The sequence below is a fragment of the Malania oleifera genome, chromosome 9 (assembly GCF_029873635.1).
Source record: "Malania oleifera isolate guangnan ecotype guangnan chromosome 9, ASM2987363v1, whole genome shotgun sequence".
Lineage (NCBI taxonomy): Eukaryota > Viridiplantae > Streptophyta > Magnoliopsida > Santalales > Ximeniaceae > Malania > Malania oleifera.
The window spans coordinates 36,730,463-36,743,822 of record NC_080425.1 but is presented as its reverse complement, the minus strand read 5'-3'; the positions used below and the strand labels follow the sequence as shown (position 1 = coordinate 36,743,822).

At 36.1% G+C, this 13,360-nt stretch overlaps 1 protein-coding gene across 3 annotated transcripts in view; it reads left to right on the top strand.

Moving 5' to 3' along the window:
- LOC131164793 (separase) overlaps positions 1 to 13,360 on the top strand; it is an 85,405-nt gene that overhangs the window by 8,029 nt on the left and 64,016 nt on the right. For all 3 annotated transcript variants that reach the window (XM_058122245.1, XM_058122244.1, XM_058122246.1), the window contains exons 4-14: positions 1,598 to 1,732; positions 1,910 to 2,409; positions 3,102 to 3,207; positions 3,340 to 3,465; positions 10,722 to 11,003; positions 11,075 to 11,197; positions 11,328 to 11,549; positions 11,677 to 11,787; positions 11,889 to 12,035; positions 12,150 to 12,512; positions 12,608 to 12,697. In XM_058122245.1, the coding sequence (XP_057978228.1) occupies positions 1,598 to 1,732; positions 1,910 to 2,409; positions 3,102 to 3,207; positions 3,340 to 3,465; positions 10,722 to 11,003; positions 11,075 to 11,197; positions 11,328 to 11,549; positions 11,677 to 11,787; positions 11,889 to 12,035; positions 12,150 to 12,512; positions 12,608 to 12,697 (2,205 nt within the window). The remainder of the gene's footprint in view (positions 1 to 1,597; positions 1,733 to 1,909; positions 2,410 to 3,101; positions 3,208 to 3,339; positions 3,466 to 10,721; positions 11,004 to 11,074; positions 11,198 to 11,327; positions 11,550 to 11,676; positions 11,788 to 11,888; positions 12,036 to 12,149; positions 12,513 to 12,607; positions 12,698 to 13,360) is intronic.

The following is a 13,360-nucleotide window of genomic DNA, read 5'->3' as shown; positions in this document are numbered from 1 at the left end:
AGGGTTGGAAGGCAGCATTGATGTAAATACTTTGCTTCATTTTTTCCTTTTGATTTTGTTGCGAAGGAGGACGGCTTGTCCTCTTTTTCCTGTAATTTTTTTTTTCTTTTCTTCCATTAATGAAGTTTTTGTTATCTAAAAAAAATAATTATTTGAGCGCAGTATAATAGAGCCAGTGGATGTGACCGCTACTGTAAACTTTTCCAACCAAGCACAAGGTGACTGTTTTAGACCATGAATGGCCTTTTCAGCCTACAAACTTAACCAAATTTCACCTCAGCAACATACCTGGGATGCTGCTCCATGTACACCTCCTTCTCTATGCCAAAAAGGCTTTTTCTTGATATCTTGTTAATGGAGGGCCACCCTTACCATTAAAATTGGCTGTTCGATGCATGTATGTTGGACATAGATTTAGGAAATAGGATGCATGTATAGAATTTGTTTGTTGTGTATTTTTTGGTCTTTGTGGTGTATCTTTTGTTATTTATGGTTTAATCAGTGTTTCAGTTAACCTTAAGATATAGAAACAATTAATAGAATTCTGCTTAGCGAAAAAAAAAAAAAAATTAATAGTAATTATAGTATTCTATCAATATATATATATATATATGTATGTATGTATGTATGTATGTATATATCTTATAGTTGTATGTTGTGATTAATTATCAATTTTAATTTAGAATTTCTATGTTAAAAAAAAGTGTTGTGGCCACTGTTCATATGAATTCCTTTGGGTAATTTTTTGCTTGCATCCTTGTCTATGCCATTAGCCATTTGATGGTTATATGATATAGGACTATAACAAATATATGCATTGTGTTCAACAGCTTGAGCATTTGTGTCTGTGCATTGTAGTAATTTTTGGATTCATATTAGTTGTAGTAAAGTTTAGTCTCCCTTGGCATCTGTGTACCATATTGAATAGTTCCATGGCTACAAATAAGACCAATGAATTAAACCCCTGTTGAATGCTTTTGGATTTGACACTCAATCTTTGTCTGTTTGATTAGACACTCTCCAGGAGAAACCAAAAATTTGACCAACTCGATTAACAATTTGCGCAAGTCCTGAAGTTGTTAGGTAAGCACCTAATGGGTCTCTATTTTCTGCAGGGTCAGCCTAGTGTATACTTTCCTCCCCACTCTAGGAGTTCCTATAGCTCTCACGGTGTGTTCCCCCAACCACATCGTAGGCCGGTTCAGTTCCTCCAGTCTTAAGTCAATCTAGAGTCTAAGGTTGAAGATGGTAGTTTTGATGTGATTGACCATGAGGTGTACGGGCACAACCCTTGGCCTCACAATGAGGATTTAGGATATCAGTAAGGGGGTATATCTGAAGGCAGTGATATCAGAGAGAGGGTGAGAGAGATGTTAATCATAGAAGGCAAGGAATTAATTTCTTCACCTACAAATACATCTATAGTATAAATAATGAGAATATACAAAATTTCCACTAGGTGAAAATAATAGTTTCAGTTTTAAGATTATTTTGTTTTGGACAAAGTTTAAAGCTCAGATATCTATTATATATATAAATATAAAATTCCTTGGTAGTGGTCCTGTCAATTGGATGGTAACATGCCAATTTTTGGCAGGTCGAAATCGAGGAGACCATGTTGGAGTTCCTTGAACTTATCTCATATTGCACAAATAAATGTCTTTCTGCAAGTACAAATATATGTAAAGCTTTTGCAAAACACTTATGCAAAATCGCAGATGATTTCTCCGAGGTATGTGGTTTGCACTATCTGCTTTCTTTGTTTTCACATACATATACGCCATACTAGCATTATATACATAAATATATATATTTGTGTATATAATGCTAGTATGGCATATATTTGTCACTTTCTTTTCTTTCAATAATATTCCTCCTTTACTTACCTGATAGTGAATTTGTATACCAGGGTTTGGCACCCTTTGGAATGATTTTGAGGCTTTATGCTGCCGGGCTGTATTTGACTGATTGCAATGTTCTGTCAAGAAGTTCCGACTCCAAAGGCTTCAGAAATTCAAATGACAAATGTGCAATTACGATTCTTCTTAAAAATGAGGATATCTTTCCACATTTAACAGCTTTGAGTGGTGCATTTGTAAATTCTTTTCATATATGCAGTGAGGAGAAAAGTATGCCATTTAGTGCTGAATTCAAGGATTCTGTAGGTCTCATATCTTCCCCAAAGCATTCTAATTATGAGGCCTCTGTCATGCGCCATCTAAGGAATGGAAAGGGTTACTTGTTTTGTTACTTAAGTGCTCTCAGATTCCTGTGTCAGCCACTTTCTGAAATAGTGAATTCGGAAAGGAAAACAATAATTGCAGAAGATGAAGTTTTTTTTTCTAATAGACTACGTGGGATCCAGGTTGTATTCTGGCAATTTTGTGACACCTTTCTTTTTTATCACAGGTAGGTCAATTTTAATTCTTCTTGCCATGCTCAGTAGTGTATTTTGTGAAAAATGTGTCAAGTGTGCATACATGGGGCACTTCAAGCCTGGAAACAAGTCAACAACTAAGATATTTTGGACAAAATTATGCTATTTACCATGATAATTTTTATTTGATTAATTTATTCTTTAATAACCTATTGATTACAAGGAATCAACTTGGTTTATGGTTTTTGATAAATACTTGATTAGTTGATTATTTGAAATTTAATATTTTTAGAAGTTTTCTTTTTCATTATTAATTGTCAATAGAAAATAGAAATGAACATATGCTACTCACATAAAAAAATATTAGTAGTTGATACGGTGCCTTATATATAAAGGATTTGTTTGTAGTTGAGCTTGACAATATGTAGTGTTACTTGGAGAGGAAAGGGAACTATAAAATAAATAAGTTCAACCATCTTCAGCTTATACAGGAAAGAGGAGGTTTTACCTTAAAATGTGGCAATATTATTGAAGAAGAGGCGTGCAAAATATTCTTATATGCGATAAATTTCTTAAATGTAGGGATTTGTTAATTAAATTTAACCTTTATAAGTTTTATAACAATAAGTTACTCTATTAACCGGCAAAGTATGTTTCCCATGATTGTTGGATAAGCTGTATGAAAGTGAAGATTCTCTGGGTTGTTTTATTATTATGATTGCAGATGTACGTTGGAAAGGGAGAGAGAGGGATTTGAAATCAGCAAAACAATTTTGAGTGTAGCTGTAGCTGCTTTCACTCTGTCCTTAAGAACAAAGCTTGACATGCAGGTTGTCATTCGTTTCAAATGGTGATGAAATAAATGTGTTTGTCATTATGATTCAAATTTTATCTTAGTGCAGCAAAGCAATGCCATTTGGTTTCTTTTGACTAATTGATTTATTTTTTAAATTAAATTTCAGAGAAGTGCGAATTTCATTAAGCATGTTATCTCAAGCGAATGGATTCAACCTCAGGGGCTAAAATTTCTCTTTGCCTCTCTTCACAACATTGGTGTAATTTTATACAGAAATAAGGAATTAAAAGAGGTATTTTCTGTGGAAGACACAGTATATCTTCGGTTAGATATGGGCTGTTCATTCATGTAACTGTAATTTTTTTATTAATGTAATGTAACATCATTAAATATGTAATGCATTTCTTTTCGAATCAAGATTTATTTTCTGCAGTTGTTTAATTTATGAGTGTTATGGTTGTAGCTTGCAAATCTACTAGGATGAGTGTGACATTTAGAAGTTTGAATAACCTTTGATATCTTCTTTACTTAAGTTCTGTGGATTCTTTTGTACTAAGTTTTAAAGATATTTCTGAGTAGCCATGCATAACTTCTGGTTTGTAGCAATCAAGGAGCATAATTTATTTCAGAATTTCTTAATAGTTTGATGGAGGTCAAATTTGTAAGGAACTAGAGCCAACAAAAAAAATGACCACTTTTAAGTGGATTTTTGTAGGGTGTTGGTGAATAGTGAGAGGGGGGAAAGTTTTTGGAATGAGCTGCCAGCTGGTCTGCACATGACCTGGCTTCCATGTGATGGCGATGAAATCTGCTCTCCTGGTAACAGTCCACAGGGTCTTCAGCAGTCATTGTTTGGGATTTTCGGAGGTCCCATGCTTACTAATTTTAAAATGAATATTCAATTTGAGTATCTTTTCCACTGTCTTCTATAATTTTGCTACAAAGGTAGTGGACAAAGGCCTTGATGAAGTTAGTTGGTGGTTCATAGGCATTTATGAATATATGTATGGTTGGGGCTGAGCTGTGGGTTGGATAGGATCTTTTTGATCAGCAAAGACAAATATTATTAGAAAAAAAAAACTAGGCATCAAAAGATGCCAGACAAGTACTGTGAAACTAGCAAAAACAATGCACCAGTCACTGAAGTACATCCAGAAAATCAAAGAATTACAGAGGAGTCTCTCTCAGGTGCTCCACTATGCCGACTAGTGATCATAGAAGTCCAGTTATCCATGACAGCCTGCAGAGAAGAGGCCATCCCATCAAAAGCCCTTCTGTTCCTTTCTTTCTGAACCTCCCAAAAATAGCAAGGGAAATAAGAGGGAGAGCTCTCCTTTTGAACTTGTTGGAGCGGATCCGTTTCCAAGCCCAAATCTCACCCTCAACCGAAGCTGCAACCACTCATTTCTGAATCTCTGATTGACCATGGAAATAGCCAAGCTCTAGAGATTCCTGGTCCACGGGCAATGGAGGAAGATGTGGTCCGCAGATACTCCTTCGTCAAGGCACAGGAAACATGTATTCACAATAGAGAAGCTCAGGTGATCATAATAAGATTTGACTGTAAGAATTCCTTCCTTGCTCAGAGATCATTAGGGTTTATTGGAGGAGGCCTCGCTTTGAACAGTGTAAAGGTTGCTGTAAAAAATTATAAGAGTATCAATCTCCCAATCAGAAACATACTTGATTAGAGGAACATTGCAAACAGTCCCATGGATTGAGCATTCCTGGTGATGGCAATTGAGGCCATTTTTATTGCAGGCAAGTCTGTAAATAGATAGGGAAGAGGTGCTAAGCTGGGAACCACCACACCAGATGTCATGCCAAAATAACCACCTCCACCCATTTCCCATGCTGAAATGAATGTGAGAAAAGTTCTCCAATCCTCTTCTGATGAATTTCCAGACACTTGTGTCATAGCCATTGGTCACCTCCCTGGAGGCCCAACCATTGTAGTGGAGGCCATATTTAGCAGCAATGACTTCGTGCCAGAAATAATTTTTCTTAGACATGAATCTCCAGAGCCACTTCTCCACAAGTGCCTTGTTAAAAGTAAGAAGGAATCTAAGATTCTAAGACCAAGCCCTCCTTTGTGCAAGGGTTGTTTGACAATCCCCCACCTCACGAGATGATATTTGAATTCCTCTCCTCTGTTCACTCAAAAAAGTATCTTCTTTGAATGCCCTCTAACCGATTAGTCACTGAACTAGGGATGTGAAACAAACACATAAAATAAACTGGGAGATTGTATAAGGTGCTTTTGATAAGAGTGAGTCTTCTGCCCTTGGAAAGATAATTCCTTTTCCTACCAGGCAGCTTCCTTTCAAATCTGCCATTTATAGGATCCGAAACTCCCTTGTCTTTGGACTTGTCTCCCAGAGGGAGGCCAAGGTAAGAAATAGGAAATCTTCCAAGATTGCAGCCAAGAATGCTTGTGAGGCGGGGACCACAATCAACAAAGCCCCATAGGAATGACAACACTCTCCCCCAAGTTCACCATCAGACACGCGATCACTTCAAACCCAAGAAGGATGCTTCTAAGGTTAAAAATTTGCTTAGGATTGTCCTCGCAGAAGATAGTAGTGTCATCTGCAAACAGGAGATCAGAGTCTACAAAATTAACACTGCTCCTTCCTATGTTAAGCCCCTTAAGCAGGCCATCTTCATTTGCTTTGGTTAACATGTGGCTCAGAACCTCATTACCAAGATAAATAGGAGGGGAGGGGGGTGGGGTGGGGAGAGGGGATCTCTTTGTCTGAAACTGCTAAGAATCTGGAATACTCTGAAGGGCAGCCGTTAATCAGCATGGAGAATGAAGGGATAGAAACACAATGACTGATCCAGATGCATCAGATATCTATAAAACCCATCCTTCTGATGATATAAAGTAGACACCTCCAGTTCAGTTCACCTGGTCAAGGACCTTTTCCATACTCAATTCACAAACAATTCCTCTTTTTCCTTCCTTTAGACAGGTATCCATAACCTCATTAGCGATAAGGGCAGCATCCATGATCTCTTTGCCAATCACAAAGGCATGTTGGTGCTTCCCAACCGCCTCTGGTATTGCCACTTTGAGCCTGATTGCTAGAACTTTGGGAAGGAGTTTATACAGGCTACCGACCAAGCTACGCAGATGGAATGTTTGGAGTTCTAGGGACTTCTTTCTTATTGGTTATGGTTCTCCATGGCTTGGCAGATCCTTTATTTTGATGGCCCCTCATTTTTTTTTAGCATTGGATGGGTCATAGAAGTATGATTTTGGGGTGGGCATTGGAGTGCGGACATGCTTCACTGTAGGAGGTTCAAACGCCAATGTACAACACACATATGTATGCATCCCTCATTGAATGCGTGTATTATGAGTAGATGGGAGGTACAAAAGTCTTAGGATGAAGCTTAAGTAGCCATTTTTTTTTTGTGTTTCAGTTTTTTTTATGAAAAAAATTGTACTATATAAATTATCTTGGTGATTTCCATGGTGTTTGAACTTTTTTGCTTTGCATGATTATTTATTTAATTTATGAATTGAATAGAATTTATGTTTGATTTTGAGTACTTCGAGCCTCTAGGTCTTATTATGATGAGAGCAAGGTTCTATTTTCAATGGGAGTAAGATTCCAGCATGATAGGAGTAAGGTTCTATCAAAGTTTTGAGCAAAAAGTGGTAAATTTAGGTTTTTAAGGGGGAGTGTGATGCAGGAGCAGCACTATGGGTGAAGATCAGAACAGTATGAGTACTGCCCAGTGGAAAATAAGGTGAGAAATAGAGGAAGGGGAGGGGAAGAACCAAAGAATGAAAAGAAGGTAAAAGGAAGAAGAGAGGAGGAGGAAGAAGATATAGGTGGGGGAAAACTACACATTCACTTCAATTCCAAATTCAACAATAACCAAATGTGACATGACTTTCACTCCCTATTTATAAGAAAGTCTAAATTACACATAAACACCTAAAGATGCCTGAAACTACAAATAAACCCCTTGAAACATAAATATTACAAACAAATACCCTAATACACACAAACCTACTACAAGTAAATAGGCACATTTGAGTTTAGGACCCAACCATCCCTTGACTCTATTCCTTGAAACTGGTCTCCAAATTGGGTCAAAATTATACATTCAAATACTCGCTTCCTGTCCTATTTCATTCCCTCCTTTTGAAAAGAATTTGGCTTTGTCGAGTCTGGGAAAATGCCAAGGATCCATCACCTTGAACGTAATCATCTTGCCTCATAAGAAAGGAACCAGCGGTATGCTTCAATTTGGCAAGTGGAAGAACTCAAAATGGCATCAACTTATACCTCTTCTTATCAATGGCTAAGGAATAAAAATTTCCATGGGCATCATGCGTAACCCTCCTATTAGATAACCATTTCAGCCTAAAAGGATATGGAAAATATAGAGAGGAAGGATGTCGTGCTTCACTATCTCCACAATTGAACCAATCTTGAAGGAGGAAAGAAGGAAAACATAGAGCTTATGATACTTTATATAATATACTAGATACAAAAGAAGTAGAAAAAAGACATTTATTAATTTGCTAGAGCTAGAGAAAGAAAATGCTTTAGGTGATGTAAAATGTATAAAGGATGAGAATAATTATGTCTTAACTAGAAAAGAAGACATAAAAGAGAGGTGGCAGAGATAATTGGGTAATTTTTTTTAATGAAAACCAAAATGAAAATTGAACTTGGAAGTGACAAATGAGGAAAAGTATAAAAGTAGATGATTTATTCGCAAAATTAGAGTCCTTGAAGTTAAGATGGCTTTAAAAACAATGAAAAGTGGGAAATCTATAGGATCAAATAACAAACCAGTTGAAGTTTAGAAATGTATAGGGGATAAGGGAAGTATATGGTTAGCTAATCTATTCAACATTATTCTAAAAACCAAGAAAATGCTGGAGGAATGGAGGAAAAGCATGTTAATACATTTATAGAAGAACAGTTGCGATATTCAAAATTCTAATAACTATCGCAGAATTAAGATTATAAATCGTATGATGAAACTTTGGGAAAGTGTAATTGAGCAAATAATATGACTAGAAATGAGTTTTAGAGAATCAATTTGGTTTTATGCTTAGGAGATCGACAATAGAAGCTATTTATCTTTTAAGAAGAACAATGGAAAAGTTTAAGGAAAAGAAGGACTTGCACATGGTTTCTACTGACCTAGTGAAAGCATATGATAGAGTACCTAGGGAAGTTTTTTAGTGGGTTTTAGAAAAGAAGGGGATATGCAATAGATATACTGAGGTTATTAAGGATATATATGATAGAGTAATGACTAGCGTAAGGACTGTAGGAGGGAAATCTAGAGATTTTCCAATCACAATAGGTGTACATCAAGGTTCTACTTTGAGTCCTTATCTTTTTCTTTAGTGGTTGATGAACTCACTAGGAGTTTCAAAATAGGATCCCTTGGTGTATGTTGTTTGCAGATGATATTGTCTTAATTGATGAAAGTTGCAGTGGAGTGAAATCTAAGTTAGAACTTTAAAGAACAACTTTAGAGTTTGAAGGTTTAAGGATAAGTAGGAATAAGACAAAATATATGAAATGCAATTTTGTTAATGTAAGTAATAGTGGAGAGAAGATTAAACTTGATAATCAAGAAATTAATCACTTGTAGATTTCGACATCTTGGATTTATTATGCAAGAGGAAGAGGAAATTGAAGAAGATGTCATACATAGAATTAAAGCAGGTTGGGTAAAATGGAGGAGTGAGTTAGGCGTGTTGTGTGATCGTAGAATACCCTTAAAATTAAAGGGGATCTCCTATAAGATGGCTATAAGGCCAGGTATGCTTTATGGATCAAAATGTTGGGCAATTGAGAAACATGTACAAAAAGTAATAGTTTCTAAAATGCTAATGTTAAGATATATGAGTGGTATAACATTAAAAGATAAATTAAGGAATAAGTGTTTATGCAATAATTTAGGTGTAACATGAGTCGAAGACATGATAAGGGAGGGGCAGCTTAGGTGGTTTGGGCATTTAAAACGCAGGCCTAGTAGCGCACCTTTGAAGAGGAGTGGGTTAGTTATTGTTTCTAGTATGAAATGGGTAGGGGTAGACCTAAAATAATTTGGAATGAGGTAGTGAGGAAGGATTTAATAGCTCTTAAATGGCCAACAAGTAGTTTGCAAAGTATATATAATTTTTCTTTTTTACATTACATTTATGAATTTCTTAAATTTTCCTTTTTTTAAATAAATATAATTTATTATGTATTTTTATCTTAAAAATATTTCTCAAAAGGCTCATGCACCAACGCCTTAAGGCTTACACCCCAACGCTTTAAGGCTTACGCCCCAACGCTTTAAGGCTTACGCCTCGCCTCTTAAGGGTTAAAACGCATAAGAGTCACTCCTTAAGGGTTAAAACGCCTCGCCTTATGCCATCGCCTTTTAAAACATTGGAGTAGCATACAACCATTTTGTCTCCACCTTGTGTGGATTTAATGGGCGTCTTTGCTCCTATTGCCATCTTTGCCTTCTTAATTTGATGAAATAAATTTAGATTCCTTAGCAAAGTGGGTACCCTTTCCTTATGATATCTATTCAAATTGCCATTTACCCTTTTTATTTATATCAGAGTTGCTTTCTTGTCTCTTTGTCAATACTCATTCCTGGTATTAATAATATATAATAAAAGCCTACTGGTGGAAGAAATTTTGATTGACACATTGTGGGTATTGAAATGGCCGTATATGGGCTAATAAATGCTTAGCTGGAAATTAATACTTGGAAAATGATGTTACAAGTGCATTATTTTTTTGCTTATACATATCAAGATTGAGCAACATATAGTGATATTCCTTATTACCTGCTTTAGGTGAGAGAATGCTGGCATTTACACTTGAAGGCTGTCCCAGACTACAGTAGGGAATTGGAAATCTTGTTTTCTTAATGATTCTGATTTTGTGCTGGAACAAAGTAATTGAATTAATTGATGAAGGATGTATTTAAGATCTACTGATGAAATATGTGATTCCTTTTTGTCTTAGATGAACTCCTTTTGAATCCTAACCTGCCATTTTCCATTCCTTGTGAATGGTTTAATCCATTCATGTGCTTATATTGATTATGCTGGAATTGGAATAAGATGTGATTAAATTTTTGTTAATGGAAGGATAATGTTGCCATTGCAAAGCAGAAAAATTCATTCCTCTTGTGGGATTCATATCCCTATTTGGGTTAATGTTGGCCATCCAGAATCGTTCCCAACAAGCAATTTGCAGTGTGCGCTTCATTTTCAGTCTAGGCTGATTCCCATAACGTGGGATTCATTCCTGTGCCAAAAAGAGGCTAAATATTAGTTAGACACTTCAATGTAGCAAATATTTGATTTATGAATTCTTTCTTTTGCAGCACTATATCTATCATGGCTCCAGTAACAGATATTTTCTTATATCTTGTACATATTTTGTCTAGTTTTTATTTCAATCTTTATTTTTAGTTATTGATTTCCAAGGAAAAACTATATTTGTTGTCTTTTATTTAAAGCTTTGCACATCTGTAAGTATTAGCATTTCTGTGCAGGCTTCGAAGGCTTTAAAATTATGTTGTAGAGCATCCTGGGCTTGTGTTTCACTTCTTGGCCAGATGCTAGTTGACAAGTCAAGTGATTTATCAGAAGCTGCACTCGTAGATTTTGTCAAGGAAGCATCTGTGAAAAGTGCTTTTCTTTTAGATGTCCTGTATCAGTGTGGCAGTCATAAATTGAATAAAATCTTTGTTCAGAGCTTTGAGAGCTGGTTGGCTGCTGAAAAGTTGTGCGAAAGGCTGCCAAGTCCTGTACCTCTTGTGAAACAGTGGGTTAAGGTGATATCTAAGATTTATAAAATTAATTCTATTTTAAATGTTCCTGCTGCCTAATTGTTTCTTGGCTTCAGATAAAATGCAAACTTCATATGGATGCGGATGTGGAAGTGGAGGGTAGTACCCCAACCCTATATTGTTTGCTGTCCTCATTGGCTAATGTTTCAAAAAGCACAATTGGCATAATTCTGGAGCAGGTCAGTTTGTGTGGTGTGATCTTTCAAAATGTCATCTTGTAGTTGCGTATATCTCTGTGTAGTGGTGATGCGCCTCCTTTTCTCTTTTGCTCTTGATATTTCATCTCATTGTTGCTTCAATTTTGTCCAGGAGCTTGTAGCATATGAAAAAATGAGTGGGTCATATCCGAACATCTGTCAAGAAATGCAAATGAAAATTATAAACATCCTTCTAAACAATGTTTATATTACAAGAGATACATGTTTACTGAAATCAAGGATTTTTGTTGTAAAAGGAAGGCTGCTAAGAGCTCATGGCTTTGAGGCCTTGAAGGATTGTATAGAGTGTTTGTCTGAAGCAATCTCAACAATTGTGAGTCATTAGTTTTAATTTTGTTGGATTATTCTAATCATATTTGTCATTCATATTCAGTATTTCCACAAGTAGGCCTTTTATTCTGCACTGATATTGTGCTTGGTGTGACATAACTAATGAACAGAATGACATATGTGGTGAAACACAAGCCCATGATACTCCACTTCGCCTTTGTTTGGCTGTTGCTTATTGCTTACGTGCACTATGTGGACAGGAGGCTGAACCAAACTCGACGGTGGGCCAGTCTCCAGAATTGAATAATTGATGTTTTGAGGCTTTATTTTGTACTAATTTGTTATCTTAAATTATCATTATTACTTTTATTTCTTTCCACAGCAAGTTTTTCAAGATATTCAGGCTGCCCTAGATCTATGGCTAAGCATCTACATTCTTGGCGATTATTCTGAAAATGATCACTGTGATATGGCTGTAGAAAATACAATGGTACTGCTCTATCATATTGTTGATTTATTATCGATAAAGGTATGCTTATGATCCCATTCCATGTCTTAGATTCTTCACAAGCATAGCTGATTACGTGTTTTTTGACAGTCTTTTTGTATTATCTCATTACTTAATTTGCTCATGTAATTTCAGGGTCACACTAAATTTCACCATGACATTTACAAGTTGGTGATCAGTTTGTTTAAAAGGAAGAATGTCCCACTGGAGAAGTGTTTGGCTTTGCTGTGGGAGTATAGAAGGCTTGGTCATGCTCTCTGTGCTTCACCTATAAATGAGGGATTTATAATGAACTTATCAGAACATTGTGGTGAACTTTCAAAGTCTATGGATTTCTGGGTCAATTGTATGAAGGGATCTCGACCACTACTTGTTGGGTTCCAACAGAGCTTTTCATTTTCTACTATTGTTAGACAAGACTATCATCAGAGGAGTTCTTTGTGGTCAGATATTGGTGTGGATGAAGTTAAAGGGGCTGCTTTAGATCTTATTTCAAGTGTATGTTTCTATGAAGTTTCCCTAGTGAATAATTTTTGCTCTTTCTGTTATTTTATACCATTATGATGCAAATTTGGTGTTTTACTTTCTCATAGGTTCCTGTATCCAGTCATTCAGCTTTCCTTTCCAGTTATCTTTACTATGACATGTGTGAAAGACTCATTGCAAATGGACGGTTAATTGAGGTAACTTGCATGTATTGACTTCTATATTTGTCTTACTGAAGTTGTTTATCGGGGAATTTTATCTTTACTTGTGCACAAGCATTCTCAGAGACATTTAATCATAACTATAAAGATTGGAAAGATTTCATCTCCTTGGCATTGAACTGTTATTGGCATGTTGCCACAACTTATATTTTTGTTCATGAAAAATTTAGAATATGAACTTTCTGTAGTTTTCTGGAGCCTCTGGAGAGTTTGGGGATTTGATTATGGAGTTTAGGGAATTAAAATCTTTGCTTCCTAGTAGTTCGGCAGTTTTCAGATGGGTTCTTCTCATATGAATCCTTGTGATGTTGTTTCTTTTCACTCCACAAGTAGTCATTGTTGCTCTAAGGACCAAACAGTTATTCTCATTTGGAGTAATAAAGTTGTTGAAAATCAATCTGTGACTTGTGGTTTTATCTGGGACTGAAATCCAATGATGGGTCACTAAGAAGGGAGCTCTAGCAGGAGAGAAAAAGAGAGGGAGATGGAAATGAAGCTCTATGGGGTTTGTGCAACAATATGATGTATCTGATGGATTAATAGCTCAATAGCAGAGAGCTTCCACATATTGCATGCTGGTGGCTGGCTGGCTATGAGAATTCCATTTTCACAATTGGATCAGAAAATGCTGTCTAATTT